Source organism: Carassius auratus, unplaced genomic scaffold (genome assembly GCF_003368295.1).
Source record: "Carassius auratus strain Wakin unplaced genomic scaffold, ASM336829v1 scaf_tig00005638, whole genome shotgun sequence".
Lineage (NCBI taxonomy): Eukaryota > Metazoa > Chordata > Actinopteri > Cypriniformes > Cyprinidae > Carassius > Carassius auratus.
The window spans coordinates 7501-32475 of record NW_020523686.1 but is presented as its reverse complement, the minus strand read 5'-3'; the positions used below and the strand labels follow the sequence as shown (position 1 = coordinate 32475).

Below are 24975 nucleotides of genomic sequence, written 5' to 3'. Positions count from 1 at the left end.
ATGTGAATGTTTGAAACAGAAAATATTGGTTTGCATCTTGCCACTTTATTGGTAAAGAAAACGCATTTTACTCAAATTAATCAAAATGGATTTCTAGAGTTTTGGAAGCCAACTCTTCATGTAATAATATGAAATCTATATATCCAGAGGGAGATAATCAGCAGTTGGGCAATGGGAGCAGACTCTCGATCCAGTTGGAAAGTTCTTCTAAACGCGCTTCAGGAAGTCCACGTCTGTTCTCGACAGATGAAGCCTCAGCTTTTATGACTCGCATCGAACCCTCACAAAGCCCATCCTGGCACTCTGAGATCCGGCGAGGGCTTCTGGGTAATTCACATGAATCATCTCACGTGACTGAGTTATTCACATATGCTTCCCTTCTGTCTGCGGAAACAAATCAGTAATTTCTGTAAAAATAAATAAATAAACGTAAAAGAAATGGGGTTAAAGCTCATCATGAAAATAAAAAAACGTGTATATATATAATATTTTATAAATATAAAGTAACCAATATTCACTACATATTTAATATATCACTGTATATTATATTTATTTAAATAATGTAAAAAAATTATTTATTTAATATTAAAATATATAATTTTAATTATTATTTTTTATTTTATATATTATTATTATTATATTTTAGACATGGCCTGGTTCTAGTCATTTATATGATATGTATAATATATCATTTTAAAATTAATATATATATATATATATATATATATATATATATATATATATATATATATATATATATATATATATATATTTAATTTTAGAACAGGTCCCGCAGTGATCATCATAGATATGTTTAGTAATGTTTTAATATTTATTTATTCAGATATTGTTTAATAGTGATTATATATGCAGTATATTTATTATTTATATATGATATCATCCAACCTGCAGTGAGGATGTCATTATAAATATAATATTAAGTAATGTAAGATTTATTTATTGTGATACTATAATATGTCCATTAGGCACTGTATATATTATGTATTTAATATTGAGGTCATTATTGGTTAGTTTTTCTGCTTCCTCACTGACGATCTTTTTCATGACCTGTCTTCTTCAGTGTGTGCAGAGAAAGAGCTCTGTGTTTTCATGTCTTCTGCCTCTCGAAGGCTCTTGTCAGAACGCTCAGATAAAGACAGGGTTCAGAGGTCACGCTCACACTGTTGCCATGACAGCCGTGCTTTCATTCAGGCAGCGGCTCGGGAAGCCGGGGTCCTGCAGAGTCGTGTGGTGAAGGCCCACAGCGCTCTGAGAAAAGACTCGTCCAGGGAGATGCCAGAGGACTGGAAACTATCTTCAGTGGATATGAAAATCGCTCCGCTGCGGTCCACGGCTATTGTGCTGCGCTACTGGTGGCTTTAAAAGATGATAATACTGCTGTCAGTCTGTCACCAGAGCCCTGAGAATGACTGTATTCTGTGGAACAGAGAAGGAGATGTTTAGCAGAATGTTCATGCTGCCTTATATATGTATGTATTTACATTTAACAGACACCTTTATTCAAAGTGACTTTCTAATGAAGAGAACAGAGCCAATCAAAACCAACAGAAGAGCTATAATATGTCACGTAAAAGCTCTGTGACAGGACTTTTTAGAATAATAAAAAAAAAAAGAATAGGAAACGCTATTAAGTCAAAATAATAGAAAAATAATAGAAAATGGTAGTGTTAGAGGATCATTTTATAATAAATAAAAAGTAAACGAGAAGATAGAATGGAACAATTATTTGGTTTTTTTCTTTAAAAAATATTTATTATATTGTTGTTTTCAAGATTATTGTGTTTATTGAAAAGTATATTATTATTATTTAAAATTACATATGTTTATAATAAACAGGCAATTTTTATTTTTAAAATGCATTATTAATTGTTATTATGTTTGAGATTAATTTATAATATTCTTACGTCATTTCAGATTATTAAAATATGATTTATATTATATAAATCTATATTTTCATTCTTTTATCCAGCTATTAGCTTTAGAAATATACATTACAAATTAATTTCTTTTTATTATTATTATTATTATTTATTTATTTTTAAGAAACTCATAGGGCTTTGGCTCTACGTGTTGGCCGTCAGTATTTAATTTCATTGTCTCCAGAGAGATGCATGTGGTCTGTGACCTTTGACCTTTGGCTTATATAACCCCATCGATCAAAACAAGAAACCAGAGGAAGACTCTTTTAAAGATCAGCACCTGAATGTGTTTAATTCACGCATCTCTAACTTCATCTCAGATGCTTTCAGAACGTAATGCCGTTCAGTAAGAGTTTAGGTCTATAAAGTGTACACTACAGACTCGCACACATTGAGATGTGACCGTACTCGTGTGTTCCTGTGGGCAGTGCTGCTTCTGTCTGAATACATGAGACACGTGTTGGTCTGTTTTCTCATTAGCTGCAGTTTTGAGCTTCGTTATAGAGCGCGTCTGAAGGGAGTCGTGTCTTTTCCAAACGAGTGCATTCATTATGAACAATATGAAGTATTAATGAAGACGTGTGGCTGGGACATTTCCATGCGTTTGTGATTATAAATGAAGAAAGAAAATGAAGACGTGGATGTGTTTACCCTGTTTTGTGTGTTTTAATGACATGGCTCTGAAATCATCTGAATGTGGCTTTGCCGTTCAGTCTTGAGCTCTCAGGAAACAAACAAAACAAAAAGTATGAAATCAGGTGTGAAATATACTTGCGGATTGAAGATCTCTCCCACATCGAATGATAACAGCGCTGCTGATTTCTGTTGTTTCTCTTGTATTATTATCTTGCTGTGGAATGGATCTGTGCCCTCGCGACTCAAACTTGTGAAATGTTTTCTAATTAGCGTAATAATGTTTTTGGCACGTGTATAATTCACAGAGATTGGGTCGCATTTGCTGTGGCGCTTCTGAATCTGAGGATTGTGAACGTGCTTTTATTTCCTTTCTGTTTGCATGTCTGCTGGACTCAAACTAGTTCATCAGGACTGGTTTTCAACAGCTGATCCGTCCGTGTGAGGAGAAGCCAGGCTCAGTCTTCCTGTTCAGATCAGACTCAAGATTATTTAAGAGCTGCCGTCATTTAAAGCAATTACTGCGCTCCATTAAAGATTAATGCAGGATTTTCCTTCATCCCTGATCACACAGAGACATCTAACCGTCTCACACACACACACACACACACAGCTGCACCAAATTAAATTGATGTCAGTTTCTCTTGATGGAGCCACAAACATTAATTGGCTCCTAATGCTTCTGCCTGTTTGTATAATGACCACTTGTATTAATTTCCTTCGATTTCAGATAAATACTGTTCTTTTGAACTTTCTATTCATCTGTGAATCCTGAAAAATACAATTGTGTTCAACATTATTAATAATCAGAAATAGTAATCATCATATTATTCTGATTTCTGAAGATCATGTGACACTGAAGACTGGAGGAATTATACTTTAATAGGAATTACTTTAATATACATTCACATGAAAACGGTTACTTTACATTATAATAATATTTCACTATTTTTACTGTATTTTTAATCAAATAATGCAACCTTAATGAGCAGAAAAGTCTGACAATCTCCTTCTGTTAATAAATGTGTATATAAAAAAATTAAACAACTATTATTTATTTTAAATAATTTATTGTATAATAATAAAAGACTTACTTGAAATACAAATATAAAATATGAGTTGCACAAAAAATTACTAATATTAGTTATTAGAAGTAGTAAAGTAAAATAAAATAAAAAGAAGATTCAAATAAAATTACTAAAACTTTAATTCTTAAAATAAAATTAAAAAATATGTAAAATAAAATTTATTATAATAATAATAATAATAATGGTAAAACTTTGTAATAGTATGGCCTGGGAGACCTATAAAAAATAAGAAGACAAACACAGAAAAATTACTAAAACTAAAAAAAAATTATATAAAAATGAAAAAATATAATACAGTATAAAAAATAATATATAGATGAGGTTACTAATATTATATAAAAAAAATTACAAACAAAAGGTTGAAAAAAAAAAATATATATATATATATATATATATATATATAAACTAATCAAAGTGACAAAAACACAAAATATTCCTACAGAAATCATTCTAATATGATGATTTGCAGCTCGAAAAAAAAAAGTAAAATGAAAAATCAGTAAATTGCCTAGGCAACATTTCTAAAATTATTATTATTATTATTATTATTTGCTATTCAAAAATGTTTTCCCATTTTAACAATAAATGTATTATTATTACGTATTATTATTTAACATTTAAATAATGCATTATTATTATAGAAAATTCACTTTTTGACCACAATTATAACATTTGGAGGATAATGTGTCTAACTTTGATTAAATAAATGTCTCAAGTCAAAGAAGCTTCTTCATCACCACGCAAAACAATCTGAAGTAGTTTACTCTAGATTTCATTGTGAATTTTACACACTTTGATTAGTTTAGTACAGGATCTGAATGGATGTGTGTCCCTCGGGGGCCGAACATCATCACATCCACAAACACTCGCTCCGTCACACATCTGTCATAAACGCACACTCAGCCGCTTCTGGGCTTTTATTCGCCTGTTTACTTCAGTAATTTGAGGGCCACATATAATCACCTTGGCAGGCCGAGAGCCCAGTGGATTTGTGGGTAATCCACATTGATTTTGTTGTCTTCTGCGTCTCTCAATGGCAGCATTTCTCTGATTACATCACAGCATTGAATGATAAAGACACATCGACTCAATTGAAAGGTATCTGCAGCATGTCTGGATGCGTCCGATCTCTCTCTCTCTCACACACACACACACACATTTATTATGCATTTCTGTTCATTTGATGAGGATTTCGGCTCAGACTTCTGCCCAAAATCAGAAGTGTTTCTCACCACAAATACAGAGCCGCTCTTATAGTCTCCAGCTCATTTACAGTGTTTGCATTTGAGTTCAACTTCACACACTCAGTATTTTCACATTTGATTGGATCCAGAAGACTGCAGGACTGTTGTGGGATATAAAGAGGGAACGTGATGGATACTGATGCGTTATGGAGCTTCTGCACACACATCAACACGTCTGTCTTTATTGAAACACAAGCAGAAAGCTGGCTGTGATTTCTGGATTGAGAGCCGATGGACGTCGGTGTGTGTTTCTGTGTGTTTGCAGGTGGAGTGGCTGAAGAACGAGGAGATCATCGACCCCGCAGACGACAGGAACTTCTACATCACCATCGACCACAACCTGATCATCAAACAAGCGCGTCTGTCCGACACCGCCAACTACACCTGCGTCGCCAAGAACATCGTGGCCAAACGCCGCAGCACCACGGCCACCGTCATCGTCTACGGTCAGCCTCCACACACACACACACACACACACACCGGTCAAACACACACTCACACACTCACCAATCAAACACACCACACCTTTATTAATAAATAACAAGCTAGCTGGATGTTACTGGAGGATCCGAAGATGTTTATTATTTCTAACTCTAAGTATATTCAGACTTGTGTGTGTGTAGTGTTTGTCTGTGTTGAGGTCACTGGCACAATGCGAGAGTTATTTCTTTATTTTATTTAGTTATTGCTTTTGGAGGGGTGTGTAATGCACTGCTATGTGTTTATTTATAAATATTATTTATTTAGTTTAATTTGTTTTGATTTATTTAGATTTGTATTTTATATCAGTTTTTAGAGTGTGGTTTCTAGGTGTTTAATAATATTTATTGTTATTTTAATTATTTACTTGTTTGTATTTTTTAGTTATCTGTATTTGTGATTTATTTAGATTTATATTTGTATTTTATTTTCTGTGTGTTTCTTAGGCGTTTATTTATTTTTATCATATAATTATTTGTTTGTCTTTTATTTATTTTATTTGTTTTTATTTAAAGGTTGATTTAGGTAGTTGCCATGTGTTCATTTATTTATTTGTATTTGATTAATTTATTAATATTTATATTTTGCTATAAGGTTTTTGTAGTGTTTTGTTTTTATTTATTTTTATTTTATTTTATTTATGAAGTCTTTATATGAAAGGGAATTATTTTGTATTTTTCTATTATTTCATTATGTATTTTTATGTTATTTAGTCATTTTTAAATAGTGTATATTTAAGGTTTTGAAGTGGTTTGTATTGCACTGAAAATGTTTCAGTGTTTCACCTTGAAATCCTGATCATCTCTGAAGCTTTAATAGTCTGCGTCTGAAACTGATGTGAAACTTTAACCAGCTGTTTCGGTAGCTTGCGTGTCCTTCAGTGCGTCGCAGTCCGTCTTCTCTGAAATGTATTTTGTCGGATCTTGCCGTGAATATCCCTGGAGCTGGAAAATGTTCCTCTTAAGAACAGGAAGCAGTGCCGACAAGCTGGAAGCGTTATAACCCGCCGCTGCTGCCTCTGCTTTGAATGTTGAAAGAACAATGCGGTGTGTATTTCTCGTTCACGAGGCTGACGGTTTGTGAAGCTGCACCTCGACACCTGTGGTAGAGCGCAGACCAGTCTTTCAGGAGCTCTTCAACAAGTGAAAACAGCCACCTGCTGCGATCGCTTACTGTTTTCCCCACAGACACAATCCCAGATCTGGCTAACAGATGTTTGGCTCTCCCGTGCGGTAATAAATTGACTTCTCTTCCTCGTCGTGAGGCTGATGTAATTATAAGTGCTCTCCGCTCTACTCTGAAAAGCAGTCCGCGGCGTGAGGGAACTGCGGATGCTGGATGAGACTGTAATAACACGAGCCGCTCGAGTGTGACGGGACGCCTCTTTACATGAATTGAGAAATGACTTCAGTTCCAGTTCAGCTCCAAATGTGCACTGTGTGAACTGAAGTGATGCAGAACTGAATGTAAGGAAGTAGAATTAAAATGAATTACAATTCAAAGAAATGCATACTAATTTTTAACTAGAAAAGCAGTTAGTTGTGATGAAGAATTAGTTTGAAAGTTTGATTAATGGATGAAAAGATGGATGAATGAAAAATTGGATAGATCGGATGAAAAGATGGATAGATTAGATGAAAGATGGATGAATGGAAAGATGGTTAGATTAGATGAAAGATGGATAAATGAAAAGATAGGTAGATTGGATGAAAATATGGGTAGATCGGATGAAAAGATGGGTAGATAGGATGAAAAGATGGGTAGATAGGATGAAAAGATGGGTAGATAGGATGAAAAGATGGGCAGATCGGTTGAAAAGATGGGTAGATCGGATGAAAAGATGGGCAGATCGGATGAAAAGATGGGCAGATCGGATGAAAAGATGGGTAGATAGGGTGAAAAGATGGGTAGATCGGATGAAAAGATGGGCAGATCGGATGAAAAGATGGGCAGATCGGTTGAAAAGATGGGTAGATCGGATGAAAAGATGGGCAGATCGGATGAAAAGATAGGGTGAAAAGATGGGCAGATCGGATGAAAAGATGGGTAGATCGGATGAAAAGATGGGTAGATAGGGTGAAAAGATGGGCAGATTGGGTGAAAAGATGGGCAGATAGGATGAAAAGATGGGCAGATCGGTTGAAAAGATGGGCAGATCGGATGAAAAGATGGGCAGATCGGATGAAAAGATGGGCAGATAGGATGAAAAGATGGGCAGATCGGATGAAAAGATGGGCAGATCGGATGAAAAGATGGGCAGATCGGATGAAAAGATGGGTAGATAGGGTGAAAAGATGGGCAGATCGGATGAAAAGATGGGCAGATAGGATGAAAAGATGGGTAGATCAGATGAAAAGATGGGTAGATCGGATGAAAAGATGGGTGGATAGGGTGAAAAGATGGGTGGATAGGATGAAAAGATGGGTAGATCGGATGAAAAGATGGGTAGATCGGATGAAAAGATGGGTAGATAGGGTGAAAAGATGGGCAGATCGGATGAAAAGATGGGCAGATAGGATGAAAAGATGGGTAGATCGGATGAAAAGATGGGTAGATAGGGTGAAAAGATGGGCAGATTGGGTGAAAAGATGGGTAGATCGGTTGAAAAGATGGGTAGATCGGATGAAAAAGATGGGTAGATAGGGTGAAAAGATGGGCAGATTGGGTGAAAAGATGGGTAGATAGGATGAAAAGATGGGTAGATAGGATGAAAAGATGGGCAGATCGGATGAAAAGATGGGTAGATTAGATGAAAAGATGGGTAGATAGGGTGAAAAGATGGGTAGATAGGATGAAAAGATGGGCAGATCGGATGAAAAGATGGGTAGATCGGTTGAAAAGATGGGTAGATCGGATGAAAAGATGGGTAGATCGGTTGAAAAGATGGGTAGATCGGATGGAAAGAGACAGCGACAGTGTCTGTGTTTACTGGCTGATGTAATAACTGATGTATTAATAATAACTGATGTATTAATAATAACTGATGTATTAATAATAACTGATGTATTAATAATAACTGATGGCTGGCTGGTGTTTCCGTCTGCAGTGAACGGAGGCTGGTCGACGTGGACGGAGTGGTCAGTGTGCAGCAGTCGCTGTGGGCGGGGCTATCAGAAGAGGACACGCAGCTGCACCAATCCCACGCCTCTGAACGGAGGAGCCATCTGTGAGGGTCAAGCCATCCAGAAACTGGCCTGCAACCCGCTGTGTCCAGGTCCGGCCTCGCTTCCTGTGCTGCTTTCTCAACCGCTGCTGCAAAAAAAGTCATTTGAATTCAATGAAATAAATAGAGTTTAATAGCATAAGTCCTTGTTTTGGTGTTTAAATAAATATATCTCACATTATAGCTCATATTTTCAGTGTTCTCAAACTTTTATTATGATTTATTATATTGCACTTATTTTTGAGTTTAACTTTTTTATTTCAAGTTGATATCAGTGTAATAGTTTTAGTAATTAACAATTTGAGTAAAAATATTATTATTATTTACATTTTAAACATTTAAATAAATAGGATTATATTGGATAGATTAATATTTATTTAAACTTAAAAAAATCCAACATTTTCAGTGTTGTCAAATATATTATATTATATTATTTTATATTATATTATATCATATTATATTATATTATATTATATTATATTATATTATATTATTTTTCCCAATTAACTTTTGTCATTGCAAAATATTGAGTATATAATTTGATTATGCATTAGATTTATTTCATTGAAAATGTTTAGTAGGATAAATATTAAACATTGAAAAAAAAAATTTCAATGTGGTATCAAACATATATTTATTATATTATCTTTTAGTTTTCCATAAAAAATTGTCATCGGTAATAATTTGAATAATTTACAGTTAGTATTTGTAAATTCGGTATATAAATCTTTATTTAAATAAAAAAAAAATGTTTCAAATTCAATGTGGTCTCAAATGTAGTCTTCTGTTTTATTCTATTTTATTATTTAAAATATTGAAAAATTGCTTAAAAACAAAACAAGTTTTATTGTACAGTTAAGAATTATATATATCTATATATCTATATAGAAGGCAGTGTGTGTAATCCAGTGACGCTGTCCGGTTGAGTGTGTTGTGGTGTGTGTTCTGCAGTGGACGGTCTGTGGACGGAGTGGAGCAAGTGGTCGACGTGTGGGACAGAGTGCACTCACTGGAGACGGCGCGAGTGCAGCGCTCCGGCTCCCAAAAACGGAGGCAAGGACTGCGAGGGAATGGTGCTGCAGTCCAAGAACTGTACGGATGGGCTCTGTATGCAGAGTGAGTGCATCTTCCTCTATCACAGCACAACCACATCCACAAATCCCACATCACTCTAAAAACAGGTGACCCCGGAGCACAAAACCAGTCATAAGGGTCAAGATTTTAACATCGAGATGTATGCATGATCTGAAGCTGAATAAATGATCTCTCCAGTGATGTGTGGTTTGTGAGGAGGGCAATATTTGTCTGAGATGCAACTATGTGAAAATCTGGAATCTGAGGGAGCAAAAAAACTTCGAGTTGAAGTAGAGGTCTGTGTTGAGTGGAAATATATTTAACATGATGATAAGTGATTATATTGTACTTACAGTTTCAGAATTGCTCCACATCTAGGATTACTGTGATTTGTAGCTTATTTTAAGAAGCACAGAGAGGAAAAGCACAGGCGCTCAGACTCTTTCTCTGCTGTTTTTAAACATGTGGACAAGCAGCTTTATGATTCCTGAACTCTTTCAGAAGAAGTGGAAAAACTGAAAACAAAACCTGCTCTGGTTCTTATTCTTCTGTAATCATTAGTTTGAAGCAGAAATGTGGCAGTCCAGGGGAGAAACATGCCATTTTTTATTCATTTTTGCATTGAAATGTAAACCGAGTTTGATTCACTAATTAAACATTCCAAAAATGTTAAGTATTTGATGTTAAATATTTAACTCATTTTAATATAATATAGTTGGTTGTAATGCAGCATTAAAAGGCTCTCAATAAAATTAGTTTTTTGTTCCTTTATATTAAAAAGTTGAAGAACATCTGATTTAAAGGGATAGTTCACATAAAGTTCACAATTTTGTTATTACCTGCGTGTCTTTCTGAAACAAAGACTGACTTTCTTCTGTAAAACACAAAAGTAGTTCCACATAATAAAAGCAGAATCTAATCACATGCCGTTAAATCATCTTTTTTATTGATATATTGAATTCAACTTTTTTTTTTTTTTTTTTTGGAATGTAAAAAACAATGAAATAAAATCTGATTAAAAAATAATTAAACAATTAAAAAAGCTATTAAAAGTTTTCATTATTAGTTTTTTTTAATGTTATACATTTGTATAGATATAATACATTAATATAATATAGTTAAATCTAATAAAATGGCATTTGAAGCGGATACTCATTTTTAATTTATATTTTTGTTTTACCTATTTTTTCCAATGCAAAAATCAAGTCATTTTGATTTATGAAAAATGCAAAAAATATATAATTAATAACTGGATATAATGCAAAATCTATTTAAGGCCCATGTCCATGAAATAAATTTAGGTTTTTGGACCTTTGTATTAAAGCGTTCTGGATTTAAAGGGACAGTTCGCCTGAAATGAATCATTTCCTCCGGTTTCACAGCAGTAGACTGACGTTCTTCATCACAACAGAAGTTAACGCTGCAGTAGAAGTATACAGTGATCTGGCAGGATCCGTTTGCAGCTGTGGTCAGGACGGGATCTGTGTCCATTAAGCGCTTGTTCAGTAATACATGCGTCTGTTTGCTTTAATAGACTTTGGGTTTGATATTCACTTTGATTAGGTCATGAAAGTGAGATGGCCAGCGGTCGTGTTGGTTAATGATAATCAGTAATCTAATGACCAGTTTCAGTTTGAGCGAGTGTTAATCAGAGTATTGATCAGAGGCTGATGATGATTTATATTCAATGCATCATGGGAAGATTTATAATGCACTGTGTGTTTACCGCGGTGAGGTGAGGCTGGATCATGGTACTTCAGTATAAAGCATGGGACGGAATGATTACAATATTCATATACTTACATTTTGGAATCATTTTAGAATTTTTACTGTATTTTTGAAAGGTTTTTTTTTAACATTTATTTTTTTGCTCTTGAAAAATACAGTAAAAATAGTGAAATATTATTATAATTTAAAATAACAGTTTTCATGTGAATCTGTGTTAAAGTGTAATTTATTTCTGTGATGCTCCGCTGTATTTTCAGCATCATTCCTCCAGTCTTCAGTGTCACATGATCTTCAGAAATCAGAATAATATTCAATTCAATTCAAGTTTATTTGTATAGCGCTTTTTACAAAATAAATCGTTACAAAGCAACTTTACAGAAAATTATGTTTCTACAATATTTAGTAGTAGCTAGTAGTTTGTGCACATTTGACAGGATTTTAGAAAAAATAATAATAATAATATAAGACGTAGTCAGATAGACGATGAACTATCAATATTATTAAGTTATTATATGATTCAGTCACACATTTAGCAATAATTGTTAGTTCTGATGATTTACTGCTTTTTATTTATTAAGTTATTTGTATTAATATCTAAATATAAAACTATTAATATATACATTTCAGTTAATCTAATATAATTTTGCATTGTGATAATTAAACATGTTTTCCTCAAGTTTATCATTAGTGTAATACGGAGCAAAAAATAAATATACACACATATATATATATATCTGAGCTTTCAGGAATGGCTGTGATCTCAGATACTGAAGTACAGTATCTGAGTATCTCAGATACTTTCTCTGCCGTTTGAATCTTCCTGTTTTCCCGGTGAAATGCATTGTGGGAGCATTACTCCGGCTCAGATTGATGGCAGATTTGTGAGGAATATAAAACCCATAACGTGATAGATTTAGGCTCACTTCCCCTGATTGATTTCCCCTCTTTCTCCAGCTAAAAGGGTGAAGCACTTATGTGCATGCTAATGACGGTTTAGCAGAAATCCAGATGATCTGAAAGCTCACATTAATGCAGATATCATTGGACATGAATTAGACTCGATACGTGGACTCAGCTCGTCCCGCTGGAGACGTTTCCTCTGCGCTAATGGCATCTTCCAGTCCCAGTTAGAAAGTTATTTGCTTCTCGAGTTTGTAAAGTGCTCAAATTGTGTTTGGGATTGAATTTGAGGTGTTTTTCTCTGTAGTTTTCACCTTTGTCTCCTCCGCTCTGTTGTGATGTTGCTTCTCTGGGCTTGGGTTACTTAACTCACAGACACATGACATTTTCTTGACATATCGATCTGTGGAAAGAGCACAAGGACAAACGCCGGCCAGAAAACTGGATCTTGTGCAGATTTCTGCAGCATGAAGCCTAATACTGGCACTCGCCTGAAAAAAGCAGAAAACACTCATACAAAACACCATGGGATTCTGCCATTAGCATTAGCATCTGTTTTATTCACTGTATTCAGTCTGGATTGAAACAAAACATTTGTGAATTGAGGCAGAACAGTTACAGGTCACATGTTACATCACATTATTTATATATATATATATATATAACATTGGGCTTGTTTTAATCACAGGTTTCGCTGGTCTGAGCTGGTTGTGTCTCCTAGTCTGGTTTATTTTAAGGCATGTTTAATTTGATAAAGAACAAAAACAAAAACTGAATTTAAGCTGATTAATGAAATGAAAATAATCAGGTTTCACTGTGTTTATGTAAAACATACATTTAATCTTTCATCTACATTTTGGATTTCAGTGTGACCTGAACGTACAGAATTATATTTATGAATTAGATTTATATTTTTGCATCGTGACATTATTTACATGAATTCAGATTTGTAAAATGAAAAAAACGGAAAACAGAAAAATTATTTGTTTGTTGTTTTGTTAGTATTAAAACCTAATTTTGTGTTGTATTGAACATGCAAAATTATGAATATATTCATTAAATAAATATTTTTGCATTGTGATATTAATTACTTATTTTTTTGTGAAATGCAAAAAATATATATATATATATTTAATGTTTTATAAATGGTGGTTAGTGGTTAGACTTCAGTTGGCATGAAAAACAGTCACATGTCACAGATGAAGAGGAGGCAGTCATGGCTCGTGTCCGATTGTGTTGAATCTGATCTCCCCCCTCACCCTGCATCCCTCCCTCTCTCCCAAAGGTTCCTTATATCAGAAGTCCTCCGAACACACAGACCAGAGCAATGCTCTTCCTCATCCATGTGAGTCCTTCATTTCACCCATTTCTGTTTGCATGCGTCTCCAAACCTTCCTGGGTTCCTCCTCATTCTTTTCTCTCTCCACACCATCTCATTCTCCTCCTTAAGATCCTGTAAACCAGTCTAAACTGGCTCAGACTGTCCATCTTGTGCATTTAAGTGGTCTCAGCTGGTCTTGTATCAGGTCTGGCAAACCAACAGCTTATGTACAATATTAACCCTTCATGTCACACATTTAAAGGGATACTTCACCCAAAAATAATATTGTCGTCCCAAACGGAGTCATCTCAGTGTAGTTTGTCCATGCTGTAAAAGTCAACGTTGTTTAGATTTCTTCAAGATATGTGTCCTGCAGGTCTGAACGATGATGTGTTGATCAGATGATCAGAAATACACGAGAGAGAGAGAGAGAGAGAGAGAGAGAGAGAGAGAGAGAGAGCACATGAGATGAAGAAGAAGGAAAAACTGAAGGAACCAAATTCAGTTAAAGCTCCATTTGCTGTGAATGAACTCTAAATTAGTGTGTGTGTGTGTGCGTGCGTGCGTGTGTGTGTGTGCGTGTGTGTGTCTGAGAGAGAGAGAGTGTGTGTGTGCGCGCGCGCGCGTGTGTGTGTGTGTGTGTGTGTGTCTGAGAGAGAGAGAGAGAGAGAGAGAGAGTGAGTGTGTGTGTGTGTGTGTGTGAGAGAGAGAGAGAGAGAGAGTGAGTGTGTGTGTGTGCGCGCGCGCGCGTGTGTGTGTGTGTCTGAGAGAGAGAGAGAGAGAGAGAAAGAGAGTGTGTGTGTGTCTGAGAGAGAGAAAGAGAGTGTGTGTGTGTGTGTGTGTGTGTGTGTGTGTGTGATACCCTCCACTTGATGATATCGGTGGGTTTTCTTCCCTCCGCTCGACTGACCGGAATCTGATCAACTTTATGCTCCAGTAGAGAGTCATCGTTTAGCCTGACGTCTTTGTTAAAGATACGAGAGAAATGAAATGAAACGAGGGAGTGTCCAACTGACTGACCTGGAGTGAAATAATTCAAGAGACGAGATAAATTAACTTCAAAGCAACACTATGTATTTACATAAGGAATATATCTTTAATTCAAGTGTGTTTCGTCTTAATGCACTGATTTTTTCACTGTTCTGTTCAGAAATGTCAGAAACAAGTCTTAATATCTCACACAGAGCTGCTTCTGGAGTGAACTTACATGTTTCTAGGGTTTTAGATTTAGTTTGAAATCTTATTTGTAACTCTCACTGTTAAGTTGGTGTAGGATTTACTTTCTAAAACCATTTTCACTAGAAATACCTTGTAAATTAAGAAAAAAAATTACAAAGAATTAGCGAGTAACAACAGGGTACAACGGTTACCTGTTATTATTTAGATTTAGTTTAACTTGATGTACTAAATTAAAATTACAACTGCATAAAATTAATAATATATATGAACAAATATTTCTTATTTTGGTTCTTGAATATTTATAAATAAAAAATATTTGTATATAACAAAAATAAATAACAATGTAATATTGTAAATAAATGCAAATAAATGTAATATTGTTTTTCTTAAATACTTTTAGTTTTTTAGTGAAAAATTACAGTAGTAATAACTTAGTATTTCTCAAGTTTTAAATATCTTTATATAATAATAATAAATTATAATCACATTAATATATAATCACACAATTGTTGGACAGACACACAAGCACACAGCAAACCTGGAGCTAAATCACATCACATTTTGATTCATAAGCACAGTTTTTATGGGAGAAATCTCTCAGAGCTTGTGTTCTTCTGCTTTTAGAGGGCAGCGCTCACATTAGTGAGATTCATTTATAATGTCACAATCATTCAACTCCATGAGGCTCGTGTGGCGCTCATCGGGACATGGATTGCTCCTACCTTTAAAACTGCAGCAGCTGCAAGCACACACACACACACACACACACACTCTCTCTCTCTCTCTCTCTCTCTCTCTCTCACACACACACACACACAGGTTTATGTCCTGTAGTGAGGGCTGAGAGCGCCCTCTGCTGCTGAATGTGAGAAACTGCTGTTTTGTCTCTCAGAAATGAGAGTAGGAGCATGAAGTGATGTTTTCTGTATATTCTGATAGACTCCGATCTGTTTGAGTGCTGTTTATTCCTCTCTGTTTTATACTGCATCTAATATCTGTCTCATTACACTACTTTCTCATCGTGTGTATTAACTGGACTTACAGTGTATGTAACAGCATTTCACTAACTCTTGTAATGTTTCTATGCGGTGTGACAACTTTGTATCACAATACGAGTCATGTTTGTTCATTTTTATTATATTACAGTAGAGAAAAAAAAAAAAAATATATATATATATGTATATATATATATATATATATATATATATATATATATATATATAAATTCATTATTTTTAATTATAAATTAAATTTAGTTAAATTTCCAGCATTAATAAACATGATTTATATGTTGAATTATTAATAATAATATTAATACATTTTAATTTTTTTTTTTTTTTGACGTTACAGCAGATATATAGAAATGTAAATGTAGTTTGTACAAATAATAATTGATAAATAAACATAATAATTATATTATCAATAAAAAATATTTAGTTGAATTTCTAGTAAAAATTTATAAATAAATGCATAATATTGTTAATAATAGTTGTATTTTGTTGAATTTCCAGCAATAATAAACATGATTAATGTTGAATTAATAATAATAATAATAATAATAAATTTTTATATTAATGAATTGTTTTTGTTTGAATTTACAACAAATATGTAGAAATGTAAATGCAGTTTATAACAATACTAATAAATTACTAAATATAATTATTATATTATTAATAAAAATATATATTTTGTTGAATTTCTAGTCAAAAATAAAAAATAAATACAAAAATAGTGTTAATAATCGTTTTATTTAGTTAGTTGCATTTCCAACCAATTTAAATAGAAAATATGATTCAGTGAATAAAACACTTGGTATTTTCTCTTTTGATTCGGATCTAGTTAAGCAGAAGATATGATGATTGAATCAGACTGACATCGGTGTGTGTGTGTGTGTGTGTGTGTGTGTGTCCAGCGGCCCCCAGCACTGATGATGTGGCTCTGTACGTGGGCATCGTCATCGCCGTCATCATGTGTTTGGTCATCTCCGTCATCGTGGCGCTGCTCGTCTACAGGAAGAACCACCGAGACTTCGACTCGGACATCATGGACTCGTCGGCGCTCAACGGAGGCTTCCAGCCGGTCAACATCAAGACGGCGCGCACAGGTACCAGTTACTCCAGGAGATCCTCATCTTCAGTGATCTACAGATGAGGAAGAGCTTAGATCAGCCCAATCAACATCTTCATCCAAGAACAGTTCAGGATTCATCCATATTTTATTTACGTTTTCCTGTCGGAGGAAAACGTGTTCTGTAGCTGCTGATTTTCGCTCATGAATCCTAGAATAATGTTTTATGTTATTGGAATCGAAACCAATAGTCATAGTGAATGAGATTTTGTTTTTGATCGTTTTGCTAATTAATTTCATTGGTTAGAAATCGCCTTTTAGGATTGTAAAGAAGAGGCATAAGTGATAATAATCTAACTAGTCATCCAACTAGTCAATTAATTATTATTATTATTAGTCAAATTATTGTTTATTGTTTAATATATTTTATTTTACCATTAATAATAATACTAATAATAATTATAATAATAATCTAACTAGTCAATTAATCATTATTATTATTATTAGTCAAATTATAGTTTTTTATATATTTAATATAATCAATTTTACCATTAATAATAATAATAATAATTATAATAATAATCTAACTAGTCATCCAACTAGTCAATTAATCATTATTATTATTATTAGTCAAAATATTGTTTATTTGTTTAATATAATTTATTTGACCATTAATAATTATAATAATAATTATAATAATAATTAAAGTAGTCATCCAACTAGTCAATTAATTATTATTATTATTATTATTAGTCAAATTATTGTTTTTTATACATTTAATATAATTTTTTTACCATTAATGATAATAATAATAATAATAATTATAATAATAATCTAAGTAGTCATCCAACTAGTCAATTAATCATTATTATTATTAGTCAAATTATTGTTTTTATATATTTAATATAATTTATTTTGCCATTATTAATAATATTAATTATAATAACAATCTAACTAGTCATCCAACTAGTGAATTAATTATTATTATTATTATTAGTCAAATTATTGTTTTTTATATATTTAATATAATTTATTTTGCCATTATTAATAATAATAGTTATAATAATAATCTAACTAGTCATCCAACTAGTCAATTAATCATTATTATTATTAGTCAAATTATAGTTTTTTATATATTTAATATAATTCATTTTGCCATTAATAATAATAATAATAATAATAATCCAAGTAATCATTCAATTACTCGATGAATTATTATTATTAATATTATTACAAATTAATTTATTTTATACTTAATATAATTTATTTAAACATTAATAAAAACAATAATACTAATAATAATAATAATAACTAGTCAATTAATTAATTAATTATTATTATTATTAATATTAGTCAAATTTAGTAGTATTTTTGAGTTTTGGAACAGTATTGTTTACAGAAAACCAATTATAATTATACAAATTAAAATACACATTTGTAATACTTTTCTTAATCAAGGTTGCATTAAATCGATCAGATGTGACAGTGAATCCATTTATAACGTCATAAAAGATTTATTTCCGCGCATCACAGAAATAAATTACAGTTTAACAGATATTCACAGAGAAAACAGCTGTTATAAATTATAATAATATTTCACTATTTTTACTGTATTCTTCATCAGATAAACACAGCCTTGGTGAGCAGAAGAGACTACTTTCAAAAACATATTTCAGAGAAACATCATTAATTCAGCGACAGAAAGAGGCTTCAGGAGGGGGGTTCCCTGATGACACTAATGCACCCCAATTATTTGAACTGATGGCACGTCTCTGTGTGTGTGTGTGTGTGAGTGTGTGTAATAATGCATGCAGTGTTTCTGCACACGTGTCATTAGAAAGCCTGACACCTTGATGTGAAGCCAATCTGCAAGCGTTATCCTGACGCTGTAATTAGCTGCGTGCGTCTGGCACATCGAGTGTTAATTAGGGAAGGTGTTACGGCAGCGGTGTGTAACCGAAATTATGCTGGAGAGACTTCAGCTGCAAAACACGTCAGCGTTGACACACACAAACTATATAATATAACTAATATAACTATATAACGACCAGGAGACACAGACTACTGCAAGTTACACAGAGTTACTTCTTATGTCCATCGAAACCCTTTGAGATAAAATATTTATTTAGGATAAAAAATTCAATAATGTAAGAACACATCTGCATTTTACGGTTCTCTGATGTTGGTTAATGATCATGAAGTGCATGTAAAAAAAAATATAAAAAAATATTAGTAATTATTTTATTTTTTTATATTACTTTATATTTTTTCATTTTGATTTAAAAATTATTTTAATTTATTTTTTATGATTTAATTAGTTATATTATATATTTTCATCAGCTCTAATTTAAAGATTTAAAATTTAAAATCTAATAAAAATGTAATAATTTAAATCTAAAACCATAAACTTTTCTTTTTTTATAGTTATAGGATATTATAGTTAATAAAAACTAAAACAAACGAATTAAAAAAATTATAATAATTGAAAAAAAAAATTATAAGAAATCATGAAATATAATTGTAAAAATATTTTATTTCATTTAAAAAGTAGTGAAAATAATTTCAAATTTTCATTTAGTATTTGATTTATTAAAAGGAGGCCCCGCCCCCTCGCCGCTCGCTCATGAATATTCATCAGTGTACCTGTGAAGGGCAGAGCAGCATCTGCACTCCGTCCGCTGTCTGCCGTAACCAGAGAAAGAGACTAATGATGACTTTGTTCAGCGCTCTTCATCGCGCCGCAAATAAATATTAGCCACTAGATTTAGCTCCGATGCCTTCATAATGCTTTCTCCTCCTGTGCTGAACAGATGCAACAGGTTTGCACAAAGATCTTCAGCAGAAAAAAATAGAAAAACAAACTAACAGTGTCTCATCACACAGTGTTATGTTCGTATAAATTACACGCTATTATAGTTATCAATGTTAATTAAAAAAGATTAGAATATATAATTTTATACAGTGTTTCATTTTCAGATTGAAATATTAATATATTTTTATATACAGTTTGCAATTTGAATTTAAATTTAATGTAAAAAGTTTTAATTAATATTATATTAGTTATATTTTATTTCACCTTTATTTCAGTTAACTAAAATATTTTAAATAGTTTGTTTTATTATAAATATTATTCATACACTATTGTAGTATTTTATTAATATTTATATAATTTTATTTTTAGTTTATTTTTTTTAAGTATCATTATTTAGGTTTAATTGCGGTTTCGGTTTCGTTTTTTTAGCTTAAATTCATCTTTTAAATTTTAGTTTCAATTTTATAATATTAATATACTTTTTATAGTATTATATAATTAAAATAATATTAGAAGGAGCTTTCGTTGTTGATTAGCTTTTATTTTATTGTTGATTTTATTTATTTTTCATATTTATTTCTTTTAAGTTTTTTCAATATTGCTTTTTATTTTTGTTTTCCAGTCAGCAGTTTTACTGCTTACACTTTTGTGTTCATTTTAACAGCAAATTTAGATTTAGTCTTAGTCATAATATTTAGTCTAAATGCCATTTAGTTTTATTAATATTTTAATAAATCTACAGTAAATTTGGTCATTTAAAATTCATTTATGAAGCATTTCACTAAAATGTACAAACTTTTATTCTTTCAAACAGACATATACATTTAGATTTATGCTTATTAGGGTTAGTAAAGATTGATTTTCTCTTTCTTTTGTTGCTTGATTAACATTAATGACACATACAACAGTAATTAATTATTAATTAGTCTGCTGTCCCTTTAAATCCAAACAGATGGGTGTTTTTACACTGAAACACATCTGATATTCTCAATTCGACATCATTCTGTATGTTTTCCTCCATTCATGTGACGTGCGTCACTGAATGTTTCTGTGTGTGTGTGTGTGTGTGTGTGTGTGTGTGTGTGTGTGTGTGTGTGTGTGTGTAGCGGATCTCCTCACGGCTCCTCCGGACCTGACCTCGGCTGCTGCCATGTACAGAGGACCTGTCTACGCCCTCCACGACGTCTCTGATAAGATCCCCATGACCAACTCTCCCCTGCTGGAGCCGCTGCCCAACCTGAAGATCAAGGTGTACAACTCGTCCGGTCTGGTGACGCCGCAGGAGGACCTGTGTGACCTCTCTCCCAAACTGGACAGTGACACGGTCAGCCGCCGCGCACACACACTCCTGCGCTCCTGGGACCCCTCCTGCACCGCCTTCGGCTCCTTCAACGCCCTCGGGGGCCATCTGATCGTGCCCAACTCAGGTCAGTTAAACACTGGGGGCGGCGGATGCTACGTGCACTTTTATGAACTGAAATGTGTGTGTGCAGTGTGTTTACACCCTAAATAATGATAAAAATCCACCCAGTGTTTTTTTTTTTTATCTTGTTAAATCATTCCGAGCCCATCACACAGACAGGCCCCTCCCACAACAGTTTGATTGACAGTACGGTTGTAGTAGTGTAAGTGTCTTACTGTAGCTCCTCCCCCTGAGAAACATACAGTACAAAAACAGTTCCTCAGAAAGGGGCTTTGGAACAGAGGGGGCGGAGTCAGCAGAGCTCATTAACATTTAAAGGAACATGCACTAAAACGGCTTGCTCTGAAAATAGATGTTTTTGACAGGGTAGAAGGGTGTTTTTACACTACCATTGAGAAATATTAATCAAACTCTGTTACTGACTTTTCATTAAGACTTTTCAAATGTCCAAATTCACATTATTGTAGTGTAAGAAAATACAGTTCTTGTTACTGTAATGCAAAGAAAAAATTATGCATAACAATATTCATAATAAATGTAAATAAATATAATAGATATAAATGAGACAACAATTCTTAAATAAAGAAATAAATGAATAAGTAAAGTCATTTTGATCTGGAGGGTTTGGGGGAAGTTATTTATTTATTAATCTAATATTTAGATTTTATTTCAGCTTTATTTAAATAAATAAAAAATATTAGTTTTAGTTGTATTATAAATATTATTTATATACTATTGTAATGTTTTATTAATATAATTATATCAATATAATTTTATTTTTAATGTTTCCATTTTTATTTTTAATTTAGTTATAGCAGTTTTGATTTTTACTTTTGTTATATTTATTATTATTATTATAATTTATTAGGGCTGCACAATTAATCGAATTTGTAATCGCAATTACAATTACAGATGACACAATTATGTAATCGTTTAAAGGCACAATTACACAAAAAAAAAAAGTTCACTTACATCATTCTGTGTGCATAAGATATGTTGTTGTTCTCTCTACAGATTATCTTAAACTGTTTTTTTTCCCAATTGTTTGAATTTCTTTGTTTTAATATAACATAATACCATGCATATATTTACTTTGGTTTGGTTTCTCAGAAAAAATAAATAAATAAAATAATAATAATAATTATATATATATATGATATTTGAGGCTTAAAAAAAAAAGAAGTTTTTCAGGAAGAGTGTTTTCCGCTGGTTTATTTTGATATAACAATATGGCATGCAGTGGCTTCAAACAATGGCATAAAGCTGTTAAAAAAATTATTAAATCTAAATTGTGCTAATCGTAATATATAATCGCAATTACAATTTCAAGGGAATAATCGACAATTATGAGTTTTGTCATAATCGTGCAGCCCTATAATTTATTATCTATTTATAATTTTTTTATTTAACATTTATTCATTATTAATACAAATTTATTATATATAATATTATTATATGTAATCCATTTTATTATTATTGTGTGGGATTTTTTTATTTTTTTATTTATTCATGTTTAATATAAATGTATTATATAATATATTTTATTATTATTATTATTATTTAGTAAAGTGATCTAGAATGTTTTTTATTCGTTTTATTATGTGGAATGTATTTATTATATATTTGTATTTATTTATATTTAAGATACATGTATTATTTATAATATTATATATGATACATTTTATTAATATTATTTAGTTAAGTGATCTGAATTTTTTTTTTTTTACCTTGTTTATTGGTGTAGTTTGTTGCTAACATGTAATTATTGCACTCATCACTTTTGTTAAAGGAAAATGAATTAACATGGAACATGAAGTGTGTATGTGTGCTGCGTTCTGGGATGTTGTGAGTGACAGTCGCTCGAAGGGAAGTTCAGGTGAAGGACACGAGACATCAATGAGTGTGTGTGTGTGTGTGTGTGTGTGTGTGTGATGTTGACAGGGCTTCAGCTCTGAGTGCAGGAGTGTGTAGCACACAGAGGTCACCGGCTGGCAGACTGACGGTGTGTGTGTGTGTGTGTGTGTGTGTGTCTCCGCAGGCGTGAGCTTGTTGGTGCCGGCGGGGGCCATCCCTCAGGGCCGTGTCTATGAGATGTACGTGACGGTTCACAGGAAGGAGAGCATGAGGTAACGTCCCTGCCCTCACGAGGGGATTCTGGGTGTTCGAGCCGTAAAGATGTCCATCTGTAGCGCGGTCTCAGTAACACAAGTAACACATGAAACTCTTAATTAGAAACAGTCCCTTCTTTATAAGAGTGATCCAATGAGGTTTTATTTACAGTGTGGCACTATGAGAAATTAAATCAAATGAGATAAAACAGAGCTGAAATATTTACTTTAAATTAAATTAAAAAAGACATAAAAAGGCTTATTATCATTAATTTAAAAATAAAACTATAAAAAACAACACTTCTCATTTTAATTTATTTATTACCTTTGTGTAGAAATAAATATAAAAAGGACAAAATATATTTAAAAAAATAAAAAAATAATTAGTGTTGTTATTAATCATTGTAGAAATTGTTTCTGTGACTGTAATAAAGATGAAATAAATTAAAATATACAGTATATATATTACAAAAAATAACTAATTAGAAATGTTGTGTTGGTAACTAACTGAAAAAGAAATGTATTAAAACAACTAGAACAAAAACAAAAATAGAAATAAGTTAAAGCTATTAAAAATATTACTATTAAATATTATAATATTACTAAAATAACACACAGTTAATCATCAGATACTTACACATGTTGAGAGAAAAGCTAATAATAATAAACGCTAATAGACTGTGTTAATGATGCACGTTCTGTTTTACATTTCATCTGCTGATGTCTGTGCCAGCGGTGTTTCTGACTGTGTGTGTGTGTGTGTGTGTGTGTGTGTGTGTCCAGGCCGCAGGTGGACGACACACAGGAGACGGTCCTGAGTCCGGTGGTCAGCTGTGGTCCTCCTGGGGCTCTCCTGACCCGACCCGTCATCATCACCATGCACCACTGCGCCGAGGCACACAGCGAGGACTGGCTCATCCAGCTCAGGAGCCAATCACAGCAGGGCCAGTGGGAGGTGAGTGGGCGGAGCCACACAGACACACTGTACGATGGCAATTCAGAAAGAGTGAGACCTGAAAACACTTCAGATTAGTAGAGTTTGGTTATTTGATGCACGTGGTGTCACACATTCAGCTTCTTGAGCTTGGATTCCCTGCATAATCTGATCCAGAGAAGAATAGGAGTTTGTTTCTTCAGTTTGGCTCTAAATCGATTTAGAAAGAAGAATCCTGTTTTCAACTTCCTGTCGAGGCACGCACAGAAAAGACCCGGGCAGCTGACACTGGCACAAAAAGAGAATCAGGATGAAATTAGCAGGTGATTTCAAATTGAAAACGAGTGGAGGTGGATGCTGTCAAGCGCCAGGAAATGAGAATAAAACATCATAAGTGTAATCCATATTATTCATGCATGCTCATGCATATTCAGATCAGGTGTGCTGCATTCATGCACTAAACTACTTCAATTTCAGTTTGTTAAAACATCATAGCAAATGCCTTGAGATGTTTATTTGTGTTTAATGAATCCGTGTGACTCATGCATATTCAAATGAGGTGTGCTGCATTCATATTTCCATGCACTTAATGCATAACAACTTCAATTCCTGTTTGTTTCTCTTATTTAAAAATCACATGACTTTAAAGTGTGAAACAACCTATTATTGACTGCATTCATTTATGCACTGGGTTTTCATGCATTTCAATTTGATTAAGATGCATTTTTGGCTGCACTTTTCCTCTAAGTGATGAGAATATCCATCTTGCAAACAGTCTGTATTTCCTGGTTTCAGCAGCACTTGTTGTTGTTGTTCTTCGCACCCAGTGTATGAGAAATATCCCGTTACAGAGCGATGTGTCTGACCACAGATGCATCTGG

The 24975-nt window shown here is 33.0% G+C and overlaps 1 protein-coding gene across 2 annotated transcripts in view; it reads left to right on the top strand.

Annotated features, from left to right (window-relative positions):
• Positions 1 to 24975, top strand: part of LOC113071006 (netrin receptor UNC5C-like) — a 124946-nt gene that overhangs the window by 93324 nt on the left and 6647 nt on the right. The window contains exons 5-12 of one of the 2 annotated variants that reach the window (XM_026244377.1): positions 5171 to 5351; positions 8432 to 8599; positions 9500 to 9664; positions 13536 to 13595; positions 16663 to 16854; positions 20736 to 21056; positions 23091 to 23178; positions 23944 to 24115. In XM_026244377.1, the coding sequence (XP_026100162.1) occupies positions 5171 to 5351; positions 8432 to 8599; positions 9500 to 9664; positions 13536 to 13595; positions 16663 to 16854; positions 20736 to 21056; positions 23091 to 23178; positions 23944 to 24115 (1347 nt within the window). The remainder of the gene's footprint in view (positions 1 to 5170; positions 5352 to 8431; positions 8600 to 9499; positions 9665 to 13535; positions 13596 to 16662; positions 16855 to 20735; positions 21057 to 23090; positions 23179 to 23943; positions 24116 to 24975) is intronic. The other variant, XM_026244379.1, reaches the window with a different exon arrangement.